This window comes from Lissotriton helveticus, chromosome 1_1 (assembly GCF_964261635.1).
Source record: "Lissotriton helveticus chromosome 1_1, aLisHel1.1, whole genome shotgun sequence".
NCBI lineage: Eukaryota > Metazoa > Chordata > Amphibia > Caudata > Salamandridae > Lissotriton > Lissotriton helveticus.
The window spans coordinates 601,189,390-601,212,768 of NC_136057.1; the positions used below are offsets into that span (position 1 = coordinate 601,189,390).

Consider the following 23,379-nt stretch of genomic DNA (forward strand, 5'->3'; position numbering starts at 1 on the left):
CAAAACCCAATTATGTCTTGACTCCTATATATGTCCTTTTTATGACTGCATGTCTTCCAGTGTTTTTGAAAGAGAGCGAAGAGGAGAGAGAATAAGACACTCACAGAAGGTATTTTTTTTTAAATGGGAGGGTGGTAGAGGGAGGGAGTGAGGGAGAGGAAGAAGGAGAGGGAGAGTGAGAGAGAAGGCGAGAGAGAGAGAGAGGGAGAGTGCGTGTTCACATTGCGTCTGTGCGAGCATGCATGTGTGTGTGTGTTGCACTTCTCACCATGTTAAGAAACCCTGACAATACCATTTCTGTAAGGAACTGTCCCCATAGTATGTTTGGGTACTTTCATGTGAGTGCATACAAACCTAAAAGTGCAGGTGCAAATATGGAATCTAGAGTGTGTTATGTGCAGTGATTGGGCAAGAAATTATTTCAAATCAAATCATATAGCACTTGTATTGTTTACGGCTACTTTGTAGATTGTCCGAATGCTATATCTATTGTAACCACTGAACACTACAAGAAGAGAAAGTTAAAAGGCACCATTAAATAACCAGTTCTTTAAGCAATGCTTGAAAGAGCCAGCATCCCTGGTAGCATGAGGGTGCAAGGGAAGAGAATTCTAACCAGTGACAGCCAGTGCAGAGAAGGATGAGCCTCTCCATCTCCTCCGTCTGCAAGCAGCGCATCAGCAGAACACAAAGGATGAGCAGGAAGATAGTGAGAGAGACACTTTGTGAGGTAGCTGGGACTTAGGCCATATGGGCTAACACTAGACCTTTGAATTTCACTCTCTCCCGAATGGGTAGCCAGTGCAGTTCCTTGAGATGTGCCTATATAGAGGTGTGTTGGGGATATTAAGCAAGAGCCAAGCTGCAGTGTTCTGCACGAACTGGAGTCTCTTGAGTTGGTACAGAGGGAGACCCCAGTATATTTGTTGTAGGTTGAAGGCTTCAAGATTGATGTGATCGCAGAGGTTGCTGTTAGATTCTTCTTGTCAAACCATATGTTCAGATCTCCTAGAATATGTAGGTTTGGGTGGTCAAAATGGATGTTAGTTACTGTATCAAGTGGGTTATCTTTAAAGTTGATATTGATGCGTGGGGATATATATATTAAGATGAAGGAATTGATAATAGTTAGAGATGGGTAACATCTTAACATCAAGAATTCACAGCCGTCCATGGTAAGATTTTCAATGATTGTGTCATGGGTGGTGGCTATATTGGAAAAGGGCAAGCAAGAAAGTTTTGATTAGCTTCTTATCTCATATTTATGGCTCACGTTCCATGAGAGAGGGACATCGGTGTAAAATACACATCCTTCTGGCAAACAGTGAAGGAATTCTGCCTCTGAGATCTAACTCTGGGTCTTCGAAGACGATGTGGAAAATGTACTCCAGTCTTTCAAGAAATCCTCGGCTACTTAGTATATCTGCAATGCAAAAGTTGTCAGTCTGGGCATCCCATCACTACTGCCACTCATCACCAGAAGTATAAACTTTCCCTAACCAGCAGATGCATTTCTCAATCTTTTAAACATGCTATTACTAGTCCTAACGTCAAAATAACTCTTCTTCGGACTCTGAGATTTTTGCCAACCACTGACCTATCTCTGGCCTACCCTGTGTTGCCAAATCACTGAAACTCATGTCTCTCACCAACTCTTACCCCACTTTGAAATAAAAGACCTCTTAAGTAATTTTCGGTCTGGCTTCAGACCCACACCGAAACAAAAACCACATTACAAAACATCAGACATTTACTCTCTCTGTACTCTATTACTCCTGGACTTGTGAGTGGCATTTTACATTTTCGACCACAGATTCTTACTAAAAAGGTTAAAATATGTTGCTGGCATGAGTGATACTGCATTCACCATCCATCTAATTGTTGCATAATGTCAAATTGGAATCTTTCATATCCAAGACTACAAACAGGTCAAAGAAGTCAAGGGTTCCCCCGAAGAGAAGAAATGCACACGAGAAAGGTGCCTTTGCACACAGTAGGGTTTAGCATGAATCTGAGGGCATCCTGCAAGGAAGCAGCAGACCAATGAGATCAAGGAGGAAGGGTCAGTCATGCCTTCAAGTCAAGTTTGGTCAAGAGTTTTTTTTCAAGTCATAACACCTCAGTGCCTACTCTATAAAGGTGTTTTGCTAAAATGAACCCAAAGTCTCCTATAATTAAGCTGTATGTGCAGGAAGAGGGCATATCAGTATGAGCTCAGAGTTTGCTCTCAGAGGATACCATATCAGCATGATTCACAGCTCTCATGTGGGAGAACTGAAGGGGCTTGGCTTACAAGGGTTCTCAGGTTCTGAGGTTTAGTTGAGTAAACACAACCAGAAGAGGATTTCCCTTTGCATTCTGGGGCTTGTAGTAGGATCAACAGGACTGGATGAGCAGTTCATGCATAGAACTGGAAAACTCGAGAGTTCTGTGGGTAGTCTGTATAAATTTAAAGCTCTTTCAAAAGGGTACTTAATCACTTGCATAAAGAGTTTCTTCTATCGGAGCAGAGAGTACCTGAACAAACTAGCAGGGCTCCAGGTGGAGGACGGATAACCAACTTATAGACTGAGATACAACAGAAGATGTATCCCTTGGGAGAAGTCTGCAACACATCTTATGTCAGATCAACCCCTAACTAAAGGACTGCAACACATCTCATGGACTCATATATCAGAATTATATCTTTGGATATACACATAACTCACTGGCTCACACAAAAGAGTTATCACTCGGATTACACAGATTTTATCGGCCAAGCAGTAGAACTATCCATCCGATTACAAGGATCCCACAAGCGCAGGCCTCAAAACTCAAATATACATCAGATTACATGCAAACACACATTGCAAAGGTTTTGCCACATGTTCAGTCTGGCCATTCTGTCACTCTTGCGTTTTCCCAGTTGGCTGAAGACAGGGGTATGGAGGAGTTTCTGTCAGAGAAGGGTGGGATATCATAACCCAACCATGCTCCGAAGGCAGCATTTTGGTTATGGCTTCTTGCAGTGTGGGGCTGGTTTTAACCTTGTCGCTAGGGCTCACGGTGGTTTCCAGTCTGTCCCTGCTTGGAAAGCACTCATAGGACTCGCGTGATGCAGATGAACCTGGATCAGAAAACTCTTGGAAGTGATGTCAGTGGCTCTGACGCTCTGGGTTATGGTTCTGGTCCTCTCCAATTCTGTGCTGCTCCTGTATGGGTAGTAGATACTACATTTAATCTGCATGAGTATGGGTGAGAGGTGTGCCAGTGTGGGTCCAGGCAAGAGGTGCACCTGTATGAGTGCAGGGTAAAAGTTGTGCCCAGCTGAAGGCACAATGAGGAGTGTGCCTGTATGAGTGCAGACTGAGCAATATGCCCCTTGTGAGAACAAAGTGAGCAGTGTAACAGTGTGAGTTCAGGAGAATGAAGTCTGTGCCCCCTGTGAGTGCACATTGAGCAGAGGGTCTCTATGAGTGCAGGCTAAGCAGTGTGTGCCATGCGACGGCACTGTGAGCAACGTGCCTTTGTTAGTTGCAGGCTGAGCAGTGCCCCTTGTTAGGGCAGGGTGAGCAGTGTGCCCATGTGAGTGCAGGATGAGGGGTGGTTCTGTGTCAGTGAAGGCTGTACGTTGCATCCGTGTGAATACATGATGCAGAAAATTAAAGCCAAATCTACTGGCATTGCAAATGTATGTATTGTTGTTACACACAACACATGACGTTTTATTTGGATGTATGCTGCTACTCAGGACCAGCTACAAAAGTTTAAATATGTAATACTTCGTGTGCTCTGGTGGTAGGCAGTTAACAACTACGCAATTTCATCTCTGTAGCCTGCCAGCATATTTTTTTACAGTTCACCTGGGATTGATTTAAAAAAGAACTTATTAAAATGTGCTCTCGATAAAATACACTTCAGAACTCAAACTGCAGTGTTACAACCCTACAAACTTTTTGGTAAGTTAAAAGGCGTAGCAGAGTTGTTAAACTGCACATTGTTAATTCATAGTTATCATTCTCACACACCACACATTTCCCGTGCATTTACATATATCTTTCTGTTCTACATACTAACAAGTGCAATGTGGTGATTTCTCCAATGTAGAAACTGTAGTTCAGCCTATCCTGCAAATGCCAACATGCACGGATATGAAACCAAGTGCAACAAAGTTTATGCATCTATGCTTTTATAGCTCCGACAAGTGCTGTTTGAATCAAAATTGTGCCATTTTATTTCTACTAATTTTTAGGTAGAGAGACCAGCTGGTTTCTTAAATGGACTATTAAAAGAACCTTGAAATTTTTTGCAATTAAGATTCAGCGTCTTTTCATTTGGGACATTCTTTGATTGCGTATTCTACCATCCATATCCGGTGGAGATTTAAACTTTGAAGCGGTGCTTTTTCAAGTTTGAAAAATATTGATGCTTTTCCTAAGTTTTTGGGATATACTCTCAGGACAGGGAGTATTTGAAAATTGCACGCAACTCTATTGAACAGTATATATACTCATTGGTGATATGTGGGTTGGTGCTTTGAGATCTTAAGAGTGGTCCACTGTCCAAACTGTGTTGTTTAAGATTTAATTTTTAGGTAGAATGTGGAAAGTTTAGGAACATGTTTGGAAATGACATCCATTGGTCTAAGAAATATCTCTTGACAACCAGTCAAAGAAATCTGCTACACATATCCGAAAAGCCTCCCTGTGAATCAACTTGGGTATAAAGTTGCAATCTGCTGAATGCAAAATTAGTTTTTATATTTCAAGATTTCTTCAGTGCTGCATGCCACTTCTGGCCCTAGACCTTTGTGTAGGGTACAGGCTACACATGGTTGGTGAAGTGCACTGGAGGAGTCGTTTGCAGAAATGCCGCAACAATGGTTACCTAGCAAAAGCATAGCTCCATCGTCAAAGTTCTGAAAAACATCATGTGCAAGATGGCTGAATGTAAAGGCCTATTTAATGGACGTAAGAAAGTCTATTGATTAACACGAAAATTAATTAACCTAGATGCTCAATGTGCAAAGATAAAGGAAGAATGTAACGTTAAAATGACAACCATTTGAAATGTGCTGATTTGCAATAGGCAGCCATTGTTATCTGTATACCCCATAGAAAAGCTAAGAAGCAAGTTTTCTTTAAGTAGATGCAAACCTAATATTGCTGAAATGTGCATAACGTTAATTTGAAGTTGTGCCTTAAAGTGACATGCTTAGAAATGCTCCTCATAACTGAAGAATGTTCCTGCTTGACAAATTTATTACTTTACAAGCAATAATTTATTCATAAATGTCAAGAACTTCCAGTTTTCTCATGTTTCATAGAACCTTTGCATGGACTAATTTGTGCATTATAGACAATAATTCTAGTTCGTATTAAATGGAATGTATTTACTAACAGTCATGTTGCATTTAGTTAGTAGTTCATTGTTCTCGCAGTGAAACAGATTGAGATGTAGAAGGTCGATCTACGCAAAAAAATGACTATGGAAACGAAGCCATATGTTTTCAGAATCTAACTACGCAAGACTGGCTATAGCCATCCTTGCGATAAAGTTTTGCAAGCCACATGTATGTTCGTGGGGACGGAGGAGCTGAATCTGCTTACCGAAGAATGCTGCCATCCTATTGGTCCACGGAGGAAGAAGCCTGATACAATGTTTTAACATGTTTACATTTTTATTAGTGCGTGTTCCTAGGCAGATGCAAAGTTTTTCCTTTTCTTTTGCCGGAACGCTGACGGTTGTGGCTACTGCTGTTACTGTTTCCTTTTTGCCTCACTTTGCTATTTGATTTTCGACAGATTGCTACTGCAACTGAATGCTGATCGATTTCTATCTATTGAGACTTTGCTGACTTTCTATCGGAAGTTCTGCTGTTCTATTTTAGCTTTGAAGCTTTATGCTCCTCTGGTCTCACTTTTTTCAGTTTGATTCTGAGCTCTTCATGGGTTCAACTAACCTAAAACTCTAATTTTGATCTTTAGAATAGGGATCTATTCCTTTATGGAACACGTGCAATGAAATATTTGATACATTATTCTAACCATTCTTAATGACGAGATTTCTGAAAATGTATTTTATTTATGGGCTGACTGAAAGAAAGACGAAATGAACAGTAGAACTTTTACTAATCTCTTAATGAGACAAAGGTTTTAAAAACTTATCATTGGCTGAACTTAAACTGTTGATAATATATATATTTTGAAATGTTACATTTTGCTTCTTCAATCCTAGTACAATATTCAAAGATCCATCACAGAAACAAAGAAGATCCTAGGACAGAAACAGGGATTATGTGGTAAATTAATAATTGAACTAAATTGTACTCGTATTATGTGAAATATTTAAAAAAATGTAGGGCCCAATCTGCACTTACAGACGCGTGCTACAGTTGTAGCACCAGCTGTCTGTTGCGACCAGCTTAAGAGACCTGGAGCATCTGGCTGATGGGTCGGTTTTAACATGCTTTACATCCATACACCATTTATTTATTTATCTATGTACTTATTTGTTTAGAGGTTTTATATAGCGTTCTGCTTCTTCAGGTTACTTCAGAGCGCTCAAATGAGTTCAAGTTTGTATTTGTGTGTGTGTTTGTGTAATGGCCACCTTTAGATGTTGTGGTCTGTAAACTGACATGCAACACTCTTGCCTTTGAGGCAGACGAATCAGCAGCAATTTGAAGCTCGCCCACAATGTGTGTTGAGTTCTGGGACACATTGGCAGAACGTCACTTGTAGAACAGGGGTTCAGGTTGCGAGCAAAATCCTGCATCATCTCATACGATCAGACGAATGTCTAACTGCCTCAGAAACTTCTCTTGTATGATTTCTGCTTCCTAGATCTCCAAAGTCTTAGAAACAGCTGTAGCTAGGTTCTGTGGCGCATCAGTTCAACAGACGTTAATTGTAAATTGTCATCTTTTGGGTAACTTCATTCACACTCTCTATGTGTTACGCCATTTTGGTGTGATGTCCGTTGTCCGTATTCATTCCTTTTACGGACGCCTTTTGTCCTTAATTTTGGACATTAATGACAGTGTTCCCTCCAAGAAGTCCCATGAGATAAAAAGTTCTCGGAGGCCAGCTCGCACTTCTATGTTGAACTCCAGAGGCTGCAGCAGCCCCTCCCTTAGCTCGCACAGACTGTGGGCAGGCCCATTGTCATTTCGATTGAGGCTGATTATGCCCTTTCGACTGACAATGCGCCCGTCCTCTTCCTTTTGCATATCATGTGCCAGTGAGATTGTAGTTCATGATTACTGAGGAGCTTTCCCCAGAGTACTGTGGGGAACTTGCCCCCTTGTGTAATTTGTCAATGTTGTACACAGAGTGAACAGGGCAGGAGCAGTGACGGGACAGAAGAGGAGACAGGAAGGGAGAGGTGATGGGGCAGGAGAGGTGAATAGGCAGGAGAAGTGATGGGGCAGGAGAAGTGACGGGGCAGGAGAAGTGACGGGGCAGGAGAGGTGACGGGGCAGGAGCAGTGACGGGGCAGGAGCAGTGACGGGGCAGGAGCAGTGACAGGACAGGATAGGCGACAGGAATGGAGAGGTGATGGGCAGGAGAGGTGACCGGACAGGAGAAGTGACGGGGCAGGAGAAGTGACGGGCAGGAGCGGTGAATTTAGGCATGAGCAGTAGCGGTAACCATGCAGGAGCAGTAAACAGATAGGAGCAGTGAACGTGGCAGGAGATGTGATGGGACAGGAGAAGTGATCGTGCATGAGCAGGAGTGCTGACCGGACAATAGCAGTGAATGGGCAAGAGCAGTGAACGGGCAGGAGCTTTGACGGGGCTGAAAAAGTGACGGGCGGAGCGGTGATTAGGCATGAGCAGTAGCGGTAACCATGCAGGAGCAGTAAATGGATAGGAGCAGTGAACGGGGCAGGAGATGTGATGGGACAGGAGAAGTGATCGTGCATGAGCAGGAGTGCTGACCGGACAAGAGCAGTGAACGGGCAAGAGCAGTGAACGGGCAGGAGCTTTGACGGGGCTGAAAAAGTGACGGGGCAGAAAAAGTGACGGGGGCAGGAAAAGTGACGGGGCAGGAAAAGTGACGGGGCAGGAAACGTGATGGGCAGGAGCAGTGATGGGACAGGAGATGCAACAGGAAAGGAGAGGTGACGTCGCAGGAGAGGTAACAGGCAGGAGAAGTGACAGGCTTGTGACGTGATGGGCAGGAAAAGTGACGGGGCAGGAGAAGTGACGGGGCAGGAGAAGTGAGAGGTGACGGGGCAGTAGAGGTGACGGGGCAGGAGAGGTGACGGGGCAGGAGAGGTGACGGGGCAGAAGTGGTGACAGGGCAGAAGAGTTGACGGGGCAGAAGAGGTGACGGGGCAGAAGAAGTGATGAAGCAGGAGAAGTGACGGGGTAGGAGTGGTGATTAGGCATGAGCAGGAGCGGTAACCGGGGTAGGAGCGGTGAAATTACAGGAGCAGTAAACGGGGCAGAAGCAGTGAACGGGGAAGGAGCAGTGAATGGGGCAGGAGCAGTGAATGGGGCAGGAGCAGTGAATGGGGCAGGAGCAGTGAATGGGGCAGGAGCAGTGAATGGGGCAGGAGGAGTGAATGGGCAGGAACATTGACGGGGCAGGAGAAGTGACGGGGCAGGAGAAGGGACAGGGCAAGAGAAGGGACAGGGCAAGAGAAGGGACGGGGCAGGAGAAATTACAGGGAAGGAGAGGCGACAGGGATGGAGAGGTGACTGGGCAGGAGAGGTGACTGGGCAGAAGAGGTGATTAGGCATGAGCAGGAGCAGTGAAGGGCAGGAGTCGTAATGGGGCAGGAGAGGTGACGGGCAGGAGAGGTGATTAGGCATGAGCAGGAGCTGTGACCAGGCAGGAGCGGTGAACGGGCAGGAGCGGTGAACACTAAAGGAGAAGTGACAAGGCAGCAGAAGTGACGAGGCAGCAGAAGTGAGGGAACAGAAGAAGTGAGGGGGCAGAAGAAGTGAGGGGGCAGAAGAAGTGAGGGGGCAGAAGAAGTGAGGGGCAGGGGAAATGACGAGACAGGAGCAGTGATCAAGCATTAGCAGGAGTACTGACTGGACAAAAGCAGTGAAAGGGCAGGAGCAGTGAACGGGCAGGAGCAGTGATGGGCAGGAGAAGTTATGAAGCAGGAAAAGTGACCGGGCAGGAGCAGTGATTAGGCATGAGCAAGAGAAGTGACTTGTACTTATGTTCCTTGCCTATTTATTTATACACTATTTCATCTACTGATGTGTCTGCAAAGCATACCTGTTGTCCTGAATTTTTGTCCTGCATTTTTGTCCTGAGTTTTGACCCCTTGTCCTGAATTTTTACACTCACCGTCCTGAATTTGCACCCATGCCAGTTGGCCACCCTACTACTAAATAATTTCAGTTTGCAAAACATATGCGATATCTGCTTCACAAATGAAGAACATATGTACCTCTGTACACTCTCTGTATAATCCCACGTACAAATAATCGCTTTTATATTAATTGAACGGGCACAACTAATTTCTGATTTTCGAATTTTTGTTACTTGTATCGTATGCATTTATGTCAGAAAATAAAGCCCTATAGTAAACTAACTACGCCCCACCTCTGCCCACCCAGCTCAGCAGTGCGTGTTTAGTTGTTAATTTGTGGGTTTATTGTAGTCCAATGGCCAGCGGTGCATTAGAGAAAGCAGCGACGGATGTATGACATTACAACGCATACTTTTACATCGCATGACTTTACAACGCGGTTTTTACAACGCAAACCTTTACAACGCATAGCGCTTTGGGGTGCTGGATAGCCAATAGTTTAATTTACTATTCCAACTCCAGTTCCCGTGGACACTAGGGAAGGTGTTGGATAGTAAATTAAACTTATTCCCTATCCTAGAGCGCCCCCCAGCGCAATGCGTTGTAATGGTTTGCGTTGTAAAAGTTGCGTCGTGAAGGCACTGCGTGGTAAAAGTTGCGTTGTAAAGGATGTTTCCCAGCAGCAACTATTCCGTGCAAAGCAGTATATATCCGCCAGGGCAGCTGCAAGATGGTGCAGGTCAGAACCTGATATCAAGAACTCCGGATAAACATGACACCGTATGAGGCCACAATCATGCCTGGTGCATATATATTTGTTTTCTGTGAGAGAGTAGATAAGATCTGACAAACAAAGCTAATATTCCTTGAACCACTGGTATTCAGAATCATTTCAAACAGTGCATGAGCAGGATTACCTGAAGAGCATGTCACAAGGAGCTCACATTCCCAGACCGGGACTTTCATTTTACAAAAAAACTGCATTCTGGGAGTTGCAGTCTTAATGCAGTTACACCGAACCACTTGGGTTTAGACTCCTGCAAACAATTAATTGTAAACGGTAAGCCTAGGACTGGAACAATTCCCAGTGTCATGGAGTCAACTGGGAACTGTTTTGGGGAGCCCTTATCGTCAAATGAGTGTAAGAATGCCTATTGACATATTGCATGATGTTTTGTATGGATTCTATAGGCTGAGCCAGGCCACTGGTGTTTATGGTATATAAATGAGAGCAGTACTGATCGCTGCCGGGCCGCAAGCAGTCAATGATATTCACATCTACCACCAACCATCCAGAAACCTCACCCTCGCACAGACACCGCACATACGCCGTAGGCAAAGCAGGGCCCACTCTTTCTGCCACCTCGGAACCCGATCCTGGAATGCCCTCCCACTCCCCCTCCGAACTTCACTCTTGCTGACTAACTTCAAGAAGAGACTCAAGACCTGGCTCTTCGACTGAACCCAGCAACTTAGTACTTGGATACCCTCACAGGTGAAAGCCGGGCTTTACATGTAGTGAATGATTGATTGATTGACAAAGAGGTGGGGATATCCTCCATATCATGATGGTGGAGGGATGGAAGTTACTGGATGTCAGCCCAGATATGTCTGAGAGACATTATTTGGGTTAAACTGCCTCTGGTTGGATGGATATGATGTCTCTCTGAGTGAATGGGTACTTGAGGTTGGGAATCAGACATCTCGGACTTTATGCAAGGTATGGTAATCTCAAAATGTTTGACGTGGGGCCCTTCAGTGTTGCCCGCACTTGGACGTAACTAACAGAAGGAGAGGTAGGTGCGCTAATCTCCTTGAGCATTTGGAACTGACACATATCTCCAACACTCTTCTGTGGAGTAGCCATCCAGAGGGTGCAGAGCTTCTCCCAGAAAATAGAACATATATTGCACAGGTGTCTTATTATTGAGCAGTCAGTAGAAATTCATAGTGAATCACTGTGTACTGGAGTGATCTACCAAGGGTATCTAGGGATTGACACCCTGGTTAGGTCTCCTAGACTATATTCTGGCCATTCGGCTGTGATGTCATTCAGTTTAAAAAACCCATGGTTTATCAGTAACAGAGAGGGTTGGGAAGACTTTATCTTGACAGAGCAGATGTCCGAGACAGTTGTTTATAGTGCGGTTCAGCTTCTTTGGCTGGTTCGTAGTGGAAGTTACCCAAGAAGTATTCTAGATTTACAAGGAAATGGTCTCATGTAAACCCTCTCCTATGTTGCCTTCTGCTTTCTCAGATATCTGCAACACATTTCTGTCTGCATTTACCCATAAGATAAAAACCTTTTAAGCTTGCATACCCCTCTAATGTAACACAGTTTTCTGAGTCAAACCTCCCCACCGCCGAATATTCATTGCTTAGTCCCATTCCGGCTTTGAACTTGTCTCTAAATCCACCATAATCAATATCATGGTTACATCAATGAAATCTGTAGGAATCTCAGTAATAGGAAAGTCATCAACCTGGGTCTTCCAGCATTCGCACCGATGATCACCAGACTAATCAACTATTCACTGTCCCAAAGAACCATTTCTAAGGCCCTCTAACATGCCTTCATCACACACATACTAAAGAAAACAACCACTGATCCTGATGACTTAGCAAACTGTAGACCCATTTCCAACCTTCCATGTGATGCATTCAAAATCATCATCAACCCCGAATATCTGCCTTCCTGAAAACTAATCACCTGACAAGTGCCAAGTGACATCCATTAGGCTTCAGACCCATAGTGGCACAGAGACCGCTCTACCAGACATGAGCAAATGAATCCTCAATTCTCATGACAAGCGTCGTCCATGCACATTTATCTTGCTTGATCTCCCAGGCACTCATCAAAAGACTGTCTACATTGATGCTTTTAGTGGGACAGTGCTGGAATGGCTCACCTCTTTCTTGCTAGATCACACACACCATGTCCTCTACAAATGAGCTGGTATCACATGCAAGATCTCTCAGGGCTCGACACTGTACCCTCTAGTGTCCAATATATACATGGCTCATCTCTCTACCATCATTGGCTCTCACAAGCTGGGGTATAACATTTTCACCAATGTCATTCAGCTCCAAATCAAGCTCGAAGACGAACCTGACAACCATTCCAACCTGGCCCAGGTCGCCCTCAGGTACACAGATGGATGCAGAACAATGAACTGTGTTTTAATGATAACAAAAGAGAAATGCCTTCTCTGGAACGAATCACCCCAGTGCCTTCTCTCTACCCTGGCCTGCAAAACAGGGTTATCCAACCCCTGTAGATAGAGTGCTTAATCTGGGTGTATTCATTGACATGGAGCTTTCTTCACCACTAGGATGAACGTGTTCAAAAAGCCAAGACAACAAACATGGCTAAAACACATTGACAAAGCTAATAGCTCTTGCACAGATGAGATCTGTTGGCTTTGCCAATGCTTACCCTACTTTGCATGCGTACAGCACACAAACAATGCAAGAAAACTGCCAAAGGACAGTTTTGTATTATAAGGGTCCCCTTCCAGTACAAAAGGTATTCCTTACATAATGCACACACCTTTGCCCTATGGAGCCAGGGTGTGTGCATTGACAACGAGTAGCTTAAAGTGAAGGGAGAACAGCACCATGTGTTCGTAGACATAGCTCTGTTCTGCTCTCTCTCCCTCACGCAATGCAGCACTTTTAGTTACTGTACCGAATGATTGTTTTGTTCATCTGTGCCGTATCTTTTTTTCATGTTGTGCTTCAAGAACCTAATTTATAGTAATGAAATCTTTTCTGGAATTTACACTACAAATAATTATTACAAATTGTACTTGTTGATTCACCATTGCAAGAATTTTAATAAGGATTATCATTTGGGGGGGGGAGGTTAATGTAAATACATGTGGATAATTTTTCCTGTGTCTTTGGTGTGTATAATTCCTAATCTGTAATAATACAGACTGATAATTTGATTGACTCACAGAAAACTATTTTCCAGAAAAATATTTAAGAAAGATAATCATCAGCACAGTGTCAGTTGCACTTTGTGTAGATTAGGACCGGCAGTCCCTTAAAAAGCATATTTCTTCGATGAAAAGTGCTGGCATTTGTCATTGACATGTATTTTTTATGAGTGAGGTTAGGTAGTGAAGGCTGACACAGCAGCAGATCAACAGTTTCCCTGATCATGGAAAATTAGATCTTGCTTTTAATGTTGGTAGGTCTGTGATGAAGAGAACCAGAGTTTGCAACAGGGTATTATGAAATCAAGAATTATGCCTTGGCGAAATTTAAATTATGCCAGTGTAATTCGAATAAATGGGGGAATTTATGTTTCGCCATTATGTCAAATTCTCAAAATTACACCTTTACACCACATTTGGTAATTATGCTGGTGCTTACAAGAGATCATAGCAGGAACAATGTGAACAATCAGAAGGCGGGCAGCTTTTCTGGGCAGCTTGTTTTTCACTCTATTTTTTAGCTTGCAATGTGCCCTCCCTTTAAAAATTGATGCAAGATCGCATTTTACGATGAACTACAGAGCAAAATGGTGGATTTGTATTTTGTGTAATTATGCATAACTTTGTGTAATTTATCTAAAATACACAAAAATAATGCAAAAGCAAATTATGAACTTTTTACACACCTTTACCAAGAACATATCAAGCATTTGATTCTCATACACCATATACATATTCATGTCTGCACGTTTAACTTGCATAATCATAATACATTCTGCAAATATTTGACGATAAAATAAATTTTTTATATTTGAAATCATTTCAGAGTAAATGAAATTAATAGCTGGGTATGTTTCCTTGGCTAGCCTGACAGAGAACACACTAAATAACTTCTGAAATTCAATTAAAAAAAATTAATTTTATTAGTTAATCGGTGTTTCTCCTCTGAAAAATATTAGCCTATGGTTACATTTTCTGGACATTCTTGACAACATGTAGTCCATCACTAAAACAACAAATACCATCCTTGGCAATATCTTGGCAAGTAAGGCAGAGTCTAATGAGAGACAGTGATACATGTGATTACTTGAAGAAAATGACAAGATAAAAGTTGGGAACGTCTTCTACTGAAAATAATCATTGGTATTTCGAAATAGTGTTTTTTTGGAGTGGTTCGGAAAATTACAAGCTTTTATTTGTTGGAAATCAGATTATTTATCAAAATGTAACATTTGACTTTCATAGAACAATATTTTACGAAACTGATAAGCTGATGTTTGAGGACAAAATGAATAAATTTCCATACTATACATAAAGTTATTAGTTAAATGACAATTCATGCTTGGTTATGGAAACTTACTGCCCCCACCGTGCCCCTCCCCCGCCCCACCCCAGCTCCCCGCAGCACTCCCTCCAAGAGCCGCTACTGACATACACACCTCTTCACTGTGGTATGAGGCAGTGAGTCATGCAGGGCAGCTAAATTAGAGTGCCAGTGAAGGGGATGACAGTAGCAGCAGCAGGCTTATCATTATTAGGTATGGCTCTGTGCTATGTTTCCCCACGTGTGCAGTGCAAAATAGCACAAATGCAAAAAAGGATGCTTGATTCCGGTCCAGGGAAGACATGGCTTGGCAGTTCGGGCTGGACTGTTTCCATGAGGCACAGGGTCAAGGCTGATTTGCATATGGCCATGTCTGAACTGGGGTGATGCAGTGAGTAAAAAAACGATGGATTTAGGCCCAGATCTCTGTACTGGGGTGAATGTATGACATTGTTCTGCATTCTGTCCATCAACTGTTGTTTTTGCATTTGTCACCCCGAGTGGGACGGGTATGCTCAGGCGTGAGTCCCGTGCTCTCCACGCCACTGGAGTCAAGTTATCCTGGCTGAAGATGGCTGATAGTCAGAAACCGGTCCTAGGATGCTTGATTCCGGTCCAGGGAAGACATGGCTTGGCAGTTCGGGCTGTACTGTTCCCATGAGGCACAGGGTCAAGGCTGATTTGCATATGGCCATGTCCGAACTGGGGTGGTGTGGTGAGCAAAACAACGATGGATTTAGGCCCAGATCTCTGTACTGGGGTGAATGTTTGACATTGTTTTGCATTCTGTCCATCAGCTGTTGTTTTAGCAATTGTGCAAAATAGCACAACAAATGTGATTGCTTCACTGCATTGCATGAAAAATTAGTACATCTGCACCCAAGTTTCACAATAAGTACAGCCCATGTGGACAACACGATTTCCTGAAAATAGTGCTTTGATTTTACGCATAATATTAAGAATGCTTTTGAAGGTGATAAATCCCTTTTACTTGGTATGCATTAGGAATTACCTTACTGCCTTATAACCATCTTTTTGGGCTATTTGGCTTTTAAAATGTCAGGTTTATGTTAAATTCCCTTAAGAGCATAATGATGTTTAGTTCCATAAATCTGTATATGTCTGAAAGTTTGCAATTCTAATTAAAATGTATGTGATGTAAATTACTTTACTTTCACATTAACCTATTAAACAATAGCAAGCTACGGTAGGCCTTAAAAACTAAATCTGCGAATTAAATATAACTTCCACTCTCCATGCATAACAGGCTGATGTAAATCTCACAATGAATGGAAAAAGGTTCAGATTAAGATGCACTGCAAAGCATTACTGTAATATTGTGACTGAAATATATATCAATGTGTGCCAGGAAATGTAACCTCCATAACATACATTAATGCGTTTCATATCAAAACAGTTAAGTACATCGTTACATCTAATTTCTTTATTCATTTCCCATTGGCTCTCTTATTAAAGCCTTTGTTACACAACATGAGACAGACTATGTATCAGATATAAAAACTTTACAAGATAGTAGTCTTCGAAAACAGAGCACTTCTTGACTTACATTTTGGTTGTAGACATGTTCTGTCTCCTCCTGGAATCTCCTCATCTCCGCTTCGCTGGACTCCTGAATCTTCTGCACCGTTTCAATGAGGACCGGGTCTGGCTTGCTTACGGCACGCAACTTCTCTTCTAACTGGAGTATGAGCATCTCAGAGCGAGCAACCCTCTCTCTCATTTCTTGGGATTCCTACCATCAGTTAAAAGACAACTAAGTGTTACACCCACTCAGATAGTGTTCCATTGAAACCAACTGCTAAAATTACAGAGAAAATGCTATACGGTGTTATTCGATGCGTAGTCATTTTATACATCACCATGTTTGTAGGTCCATAAGCTTCGTGAAGCATTGCTAAAAATATTATCTAATCAAGACAACTGACAAACATAAACAAAAATAGCGCTTTGCTTCCAAAGTGTTTGGATTTCATCATGATGATAAAGTTTAGTGTGCAAATGCTACACAGATTCAAATTAGATGGTCCAATACCATACACAGAAACATCAGTCTATCTGACTCTTGAATTTGTGACTAGTAGCTTAATTTACAATATCTATGCCATTAACACTCCATAATTTAATATTATCAGTGTAAAGTTGTAAGGGCCTTTGTAAGAGTACTCCACAATATTCAAGAAATTATAGCTATTAAAGTTTATTAATGGTAAAATCAACCATTGCATCACTCCTGTGTGATGCACTGATAGAATTATGCTGATATCATGTGGCTTTTGCTCACATCCTATTATCTTCCCTGGATGATCAAAACAGTTTTTAGGATGCCTACCAGCAAACACGAGAGGAGCACCATCTGTCTCAAAATAAACTCGATCAAAATGAGATCATGGTCTATGGAACTAGGGCCATCTCATTTACTCCTTCACTGGTAGCTAAGGTAAAAACAAACCTGGAAGTTCTTATGGATTATGATGACACACCTAGCTTGCTCCTTTCTATATATTGTGCAGCATTATGTCAGGATTGTCCCCTGAATAAACCATTTAGGTATATGAGCTTTGGTTATAGTCTAGGTAATAGTATTCTTGGTCAATACAAGACTTGATTACGCTGACAATGCCTACTTAAATATTCCTTAACATTTGCTAAACAACCTGTGAGAAAATAGGTAGTTGTTTGAGGGGGGTAAAACCTTACTCCAGCAGCAACCACAATCCTTTTAGGGTGACGTCGCAACCAAATTAACCTGCGCTGAACCCTCTGGTAGCTTGGCACAGAGCAATCAGGATTAAATTAGAGGCAATGTGTAAATGTGAAGACCCGTGTTGAGATGGGTCGTACAGCAGAGGCGCTGCAAGGTGCGGGGAAGGACATGCGTCATGCAGGGGCGGTTCTGTGGGAACTGTGAACTGCAATGTAATGTCCTTGCATGGAGATGCATCGTGCAGCGACAGTTCATATGGGCTGCATTGGAAGAGGCAATGTCCTTGCATGGAGATGCGTCACGCAGAGCGGGTCCAATGGGATGCTGTAGGTGATGTGAACTTGATTCTGACAGCAATGTGTCCCACAACAGAATCAATGCGCCGGTTCTGCGGGAGATGCGCTGTGCTGAGGAGGAGATGCATCGGTTCTGCTGAATCCACAGGTGGGCTGGTAGGGCACCTTCAGGCCCATACAACCTGAAGCAACTTCCAAGGGTCCAGGACTGGGGTGGCACCACTTGGAATGGCAGGACACACAGATGGCAGAGTCCAGGTGCTGGGTGCGAGGTTGGTGGATGCTAAAAGCATCATCAAACCACTAATACCCAACCCCTTATTACAGGACAATGTTTGTTGTTCATGTGTACCAAAAGCTTTGATTGCAGAATCTTCTGTGTGCCACTTTTCTTCTAAACACAGTATGTGATGTTTTAAAAAGAAGTGCGTTAAATCAATTCCCCCTTAAATCTAAGTATTTTTTTTATATCTGAAATATTCCATGACATCCCTTTATTGTTTGATTGTATTATCCATGTTCTCATGAATAACACCTATGTTAGGAAAGTTTCACATTCATAGACATGAATGAATGAACAAATGAATGAATCGGGAACTTATAGAGCGCGTACTGTCACTTCGAAAGGAGCATCCTGGCGCTATACAGTTAAGGGCATGCAGAGCAGAGGAAGCGGAACCAATATAAGGTGGCAGACTTCATCTGATATTCTGAAAATCCAGGTCTTAAATGCCTTCCTAAACTGTTTTTCTGTTTCTAAGGATCTCAATTTAACTGGCATGAAGTTCCAAGTTTTCGTGCCTAGAACTGTTGCTGATTTCCCTCCCCAGGTTTTGCATCAGAAACAGGAAGTTTTAAGGAAGTGAGCCGAAGGGGATCTCAGGGTCCTGGTTGTGGTGTACGGGGTGAATCTTGATGAAAGAAAGGTTGGTCCCTGTTTATTTGCAGCTCTAAAAGTAATTAAGAGAATTTTAAATAAAATTATCTATGTAAAGGGAGCCCCTGGAGAGATTACAGAGCCGCCAATGCAGACGCTCTGCGAGAAAGTTACAGGACCAACCAAGTTGCTGCGTGCTGGACCACCTGTAATTTCTTCAGTTTAGCTTTGTTGATCCCCACACAGAGGCTGTTACAATAGTCTAAGCGTGAAAGAGTCAGCGCCAGGGCTACCGTCTTCCTCGTCGATAGGGGATCAGATCAAATAATTTTTTTAAAGTTTTGATTAGGCCAAAACAGGTCTCTGCCACTTTCAGTGCATGAGGTTTAAAAGAGAGGGAGGCATCAAATAGTACTCCCAGATTTTTTGCTACTTCGACAGTTGAAGGGGGACTGTTGCATCTTCCAGCCATGTCCGAGGTTGAAACGGATTATCTTTCCCTATCAAAAGGATCTCCGTTTTGTCCGTGTTACACCTGAGATGGTTATCTTTCATCTACTGAATAACTGCTGAAAAGCAAAGCTTACACTTTGCTTCTGCAGTGGTGAAATCTTTCTCAAGGGATAGAATCAGCTGAGTATAATCAGCATACGATGAAACTTCAATCCCAAATGATGAAATGAGGGAGATTAGAGGGGGCATATATATATGAAATAGGAGCGGGCTAAGAGAAGAGCCCCGAGGCACTCCTGCTGTAATAGACCGTTTGGGGGGAAAGAAAGGCACCTAGAGAAACCCCTTGCCTACGGTTGGACAAGATAGACTTGATCCAGGTCAGGACAGAATTCAAGATACCGCTAGATTTTATTCGAGCCAAAAGTATATTATGGGAAACGGTATCAAACGCGGCAGACAAATCGAGCAGGATTAATACTGCTTTCCTGCCTTTGTCTGCAATTAATTTCAGGGCATCTGATATTTCTAATAAGGTGAACTCTGTAGAATGCTTTGGGGGGAATCCTAACTGGCGTGGGTGTAATAACCTATGCGTTTCAAAGAAATTTGACAGCTCTTTGTAGACCATTCTTTCTGTAATCTTTCCCAACATTGGTAACAAAGATATTGGACGAAGATTTGAGAGACTGGAGCTACCTACATTCTGCTTTTTCTTTAAGGATTTCACTATGGCAAGTTTCCATTTGTCAGGAACTACGCCAGTGACTAGTGAAGAATTTACAATGTGATTAATCACTGGATTGAGGGTGGTAAGCATTTGATGTATGATCGAGGGGGGACAGGTGTCTAATGGCGAGCCCGATTGACAGGCTGCAATTGCTGACAGTGTGTCCTTCAATGAAGCAGGTTGGAAAACTTGCAGGGAAGGCCTACTATCCATATCCACCAATTCCTGATCGGTGTCTGGTTCTTGTGGCATAACTGCTCCAAAGTCCTTTTGAATGATCTTAATCTTGTTGTCGAAGTAAGATGCGATTTCTTTACAGAGGGTCTGAGAGGGGGGAATTTCTTTACACAGTGCTTGTGGATCAGTGAAGGACTTTACAATCGAAAACATTTATTTTTGATCATGATTGGCCTCCACTATTTTGTTATGATAATAATCTCTTTTTGCTATTTTAATGGAGGTCTGATGTTGTTTCCCACTTATTGTAAAGGCTTGCCTGTCTACTGTATCATAGGCTCTTCTCCACCTGCGTTCTAGTTGCTTGCAGTGGAGGCTTTGGTTAGTTAAATCTGGTGTAAATCAGGGATCTTTATGCAATTTAATTTTGCCTATCTTCCTGGGAGGTTTCAGTGGAATTAACTCATCACTTATTAATGTCATCCAAGTATGGAAATGGTACGAGTCCTCTGTGCGGTTCCCGGTGAGAGCTGGGCCATGTATCTGTGTAATTTTGTCTAACATAGGGTTGGAAGCTAACTGGAACCACTTATGCCTAGGCTGTGTGGTGGTGGCCTACATAGCAATATGGGAAGTGTTGGGTATTGTGATATTCAGGGGAATAAAGTCATGGTCTGACCATGTCTGAGTGATAGGTGAGTCTGTTGAAAGAAGGGGAAAATTAGTACAGACCCAGTCAAGTGTGAGCCCAGCCCGATGTGTTGGTGAGCCTACTAGTTGGCCTTATCCAAGTGGGCTCATTATTTCCATGAAGGTAGCCACCCCTGGTTCATTACAATTTTCCAGGTGGAGATTAAAATCTCCAAGGATGGTAAAATTAGCGTATTTAAGCAAAAAGTGGCTAATTGTTTCCCCATGGGAGTCTAAGAACGTTACACCGGAACCCGGTGGACGATAGACCAGTGTGCCGGTGAAAGAGAGGGAGGCGGTTATTGTAAAGCAGAACCCGAGGCTTTCTGCTCCCTTAAGCGAATGGAGATCAAAGTTTTTACATTGTAGTGAATCCCAATAAATGATAGCCAACCCCACTCCTCTATCTGCACCTCTATCCTTCCTACAGATCGTGTAGTTGGGAAGGAGTGCAGCTACAATGTCTGGAATGCACCACTCGTTTAGCCAAGTTTCCTTCATGCACAGATGGTCAAGTTCCTTTTCTACGATTAACTCTCTAATGTCCAATGCATGTTTAACTAAGGACCGTGCATTGATTAGTCCCCCTTTTATCATGGTGTTATCAGTGAAAGTGCCTTTCTTTGTCGATGCTATATGCTCTGAGACAGTAAAGGAAAGCACAGCTCGGCACTTAAGACAGGTAGTAGGGCCTCTAACATTATCTACTTTTATACGGCTACTGCAATTACCTTTAATATCCAATATCCTCAACTTAGTGGGCGAAAGCAGGGCTCCTGGCGGAAAACCGGCAGCATGCCTGGCGCGGGCTGCTGTTCGGTTGTGGACGGGCGCAGACGGGCTTGCCTTCGTCATGCTGCCGGCACGCCCGCTGCGCGCATCCACTAATATTCCGGTGCTGCATCTTTTTAAAATACTTATGAGGGATCCCGCCACTAACCCGGTAGCCTGCCGGAAGTGGGGGTGGCCTCAGAAGGAGGGGAACTGGAAGGGAGCATAGTTTCTCCATACAATCGGCAACAAAAATGCAGTGACGGACCGGAAACGCTGAGATGACCAGGTGCAAACAAGCAAAGTGCAAGTTACCACAATTGAAAAGGTGGGAACACAAACTGTGCACTACCAGCAAATAAAACCTGAATGTCTCGATTTAATGGGTAAAATACGAAAGGTATCAGTAGTAAAATACAGATTTAAAATGACATCGGAGAGTGTAAATTCCAATCACCTTTTTTCAGGCGCATTTGTTATGATTATTTCACCTAAAAGACCAAAGTGATAGTTTGTCCTTGAATTCATGGTGTCCCGAGGATTGAGAAGTTCGGAACATGTTGACTCAATCATCATATCCCCCAAACTATTGTTTCTACTGACAGTCTTGTGAAAAGGTACATATTTATAGCTTATTTTGAAAACTTAGCTGGTTATTTATTTCTACTGACCGTAGACATTATTATCCCCTTTCTTCTAATCTGAATTAAATGTCCATAACTTTAAATGTAATGCCCTATTATGCCAAGTTATCCACATAATGTCAACTGCTTCATAGACATTCTCCACTAGAAACTTTATTGAATTAATATCTTGTCGAAAGACCTTCCTTAGAAATTGATACGGTCTAAACACATTGATCAAATATCCAATGTGAGGATAGCTTGAGGCTCTCATATACATGTTCTTCCAGGTTACTAAACCTTTTCCAAACTACTTCACTTTGGCAACTGAGTCGATACTTTTTAGGTCGAGCCTAGCTCAGTGCGCATGCGCTGCTCTAGAGAGGGCCTCTTCAAATCACTCCAGACTTCCAAGAGACTTCTCTGTGTGGGTCGGACTCCTCCCATACATTCCATTGGCCTTTGCGTGTAGCTTTCAAAAGTGAAAGCATGCAAATGGCCAAAGGAGGGGGTATGTCCCGCCTTTTCTGTGAACGTTCAATCCCATGGCCTATGGGTCTCGGGAGCGAGCGGAGCGAGCAGCTGCACGCAGTGTGCCCGCTGCCTTCCATCCTGGATCAGGTTACTAATAAACCCAGCGGGGTCATGAAACACTTTCACTTTCACAACCGCGCTTGTCTGCGCTTGTTAATGATTGCCACCACGATCTTGTAGCAAACACGGGGATGGTTACAACATTTGTGCATTATTGGTGACCAAGTTATAAAGCTGTATCATAGGTCGACGGTGTATGAGGTTTGGGGTGTCAGCTAGTGAGAATCCGCTCAGTGGAGTCTTCGGAGAGAATTGTGTATTCATTGTGTTCCCTCCTAGCGATTGTCGCTCTGACCCTACTGACATGGGAACAGTCGGGTGCAGATGGACCGGTCTTCCTTAGCACTGAGTACGTGGCTTCTGGGTAGTAGGGGTGCAAGAATAACATGCTGCGATGTCATCAGTTATGTGGCAACTGAATGTGACGAAGGAACGAATCATTGATCTATCGACAGCGCTTGTAGGGAAAAAGCAGTGCACAGCTTGTTTTCTTATTGTGCGTTAAGGCAGCAAATGTATATTTGTAAATAAGCGTGCCCTCCTGTATAGAGCTGTTCCGCTCTGTTTTCTATTTGCGGTAAATCGATAGAGATTGTCCAGTTGCATAAAAGGATGACGTTGTTTGGCGTTGTCTGAGAGTCCAGCTTCTTCACGGCTAGGAAAGGGTGAAAAGTTTACTTGTTGTTGCCACAGTTTTTTCTTCTTGATCTGTAAAACCTCTGCTAACCTTCTCCCCTTCCCAGCTGCCGGCCTTTTGTTCCCTGAGAAAGGAGCTAAAGCACTTTTCTCCCCTGTCCAGAGGCAACCAGGGGAACCACTCACGCACTGGGGCTGTAGTGGTCTTTACAGCTTTCATTGCACCGCTCTTACCAGAGACCCATTACCGGAAGGAGGATATGAATGTGTCCATGGAAAGACACACT

At 43.2% G+C, this 23,379-nt stretch overlaps 1 protein-coding gene across 1 annotated transcript in view; it reads right to left on the bottom strand.

The window, feature by feature from the left end:
• The window catches only part of LMNTD1 (lamin tail domain containing 1), a 1,426,354-nt gene that overhangs the window by 1,118,383 nt on the left and 284,592 nt on the right, over nt 1–23,379 (bottom strand). Inside the window, exon 6 of the mRNA XM_078647754.1 lies at nt 16,088–16,273. Within this exon, the coding sequence (XP_078503880.1) occupies nt 16,088–16,273 (186 nt within the window). The remainder of the gene's footprint in view (nt 1–16,087; nt 16,274–23,379) is intronic.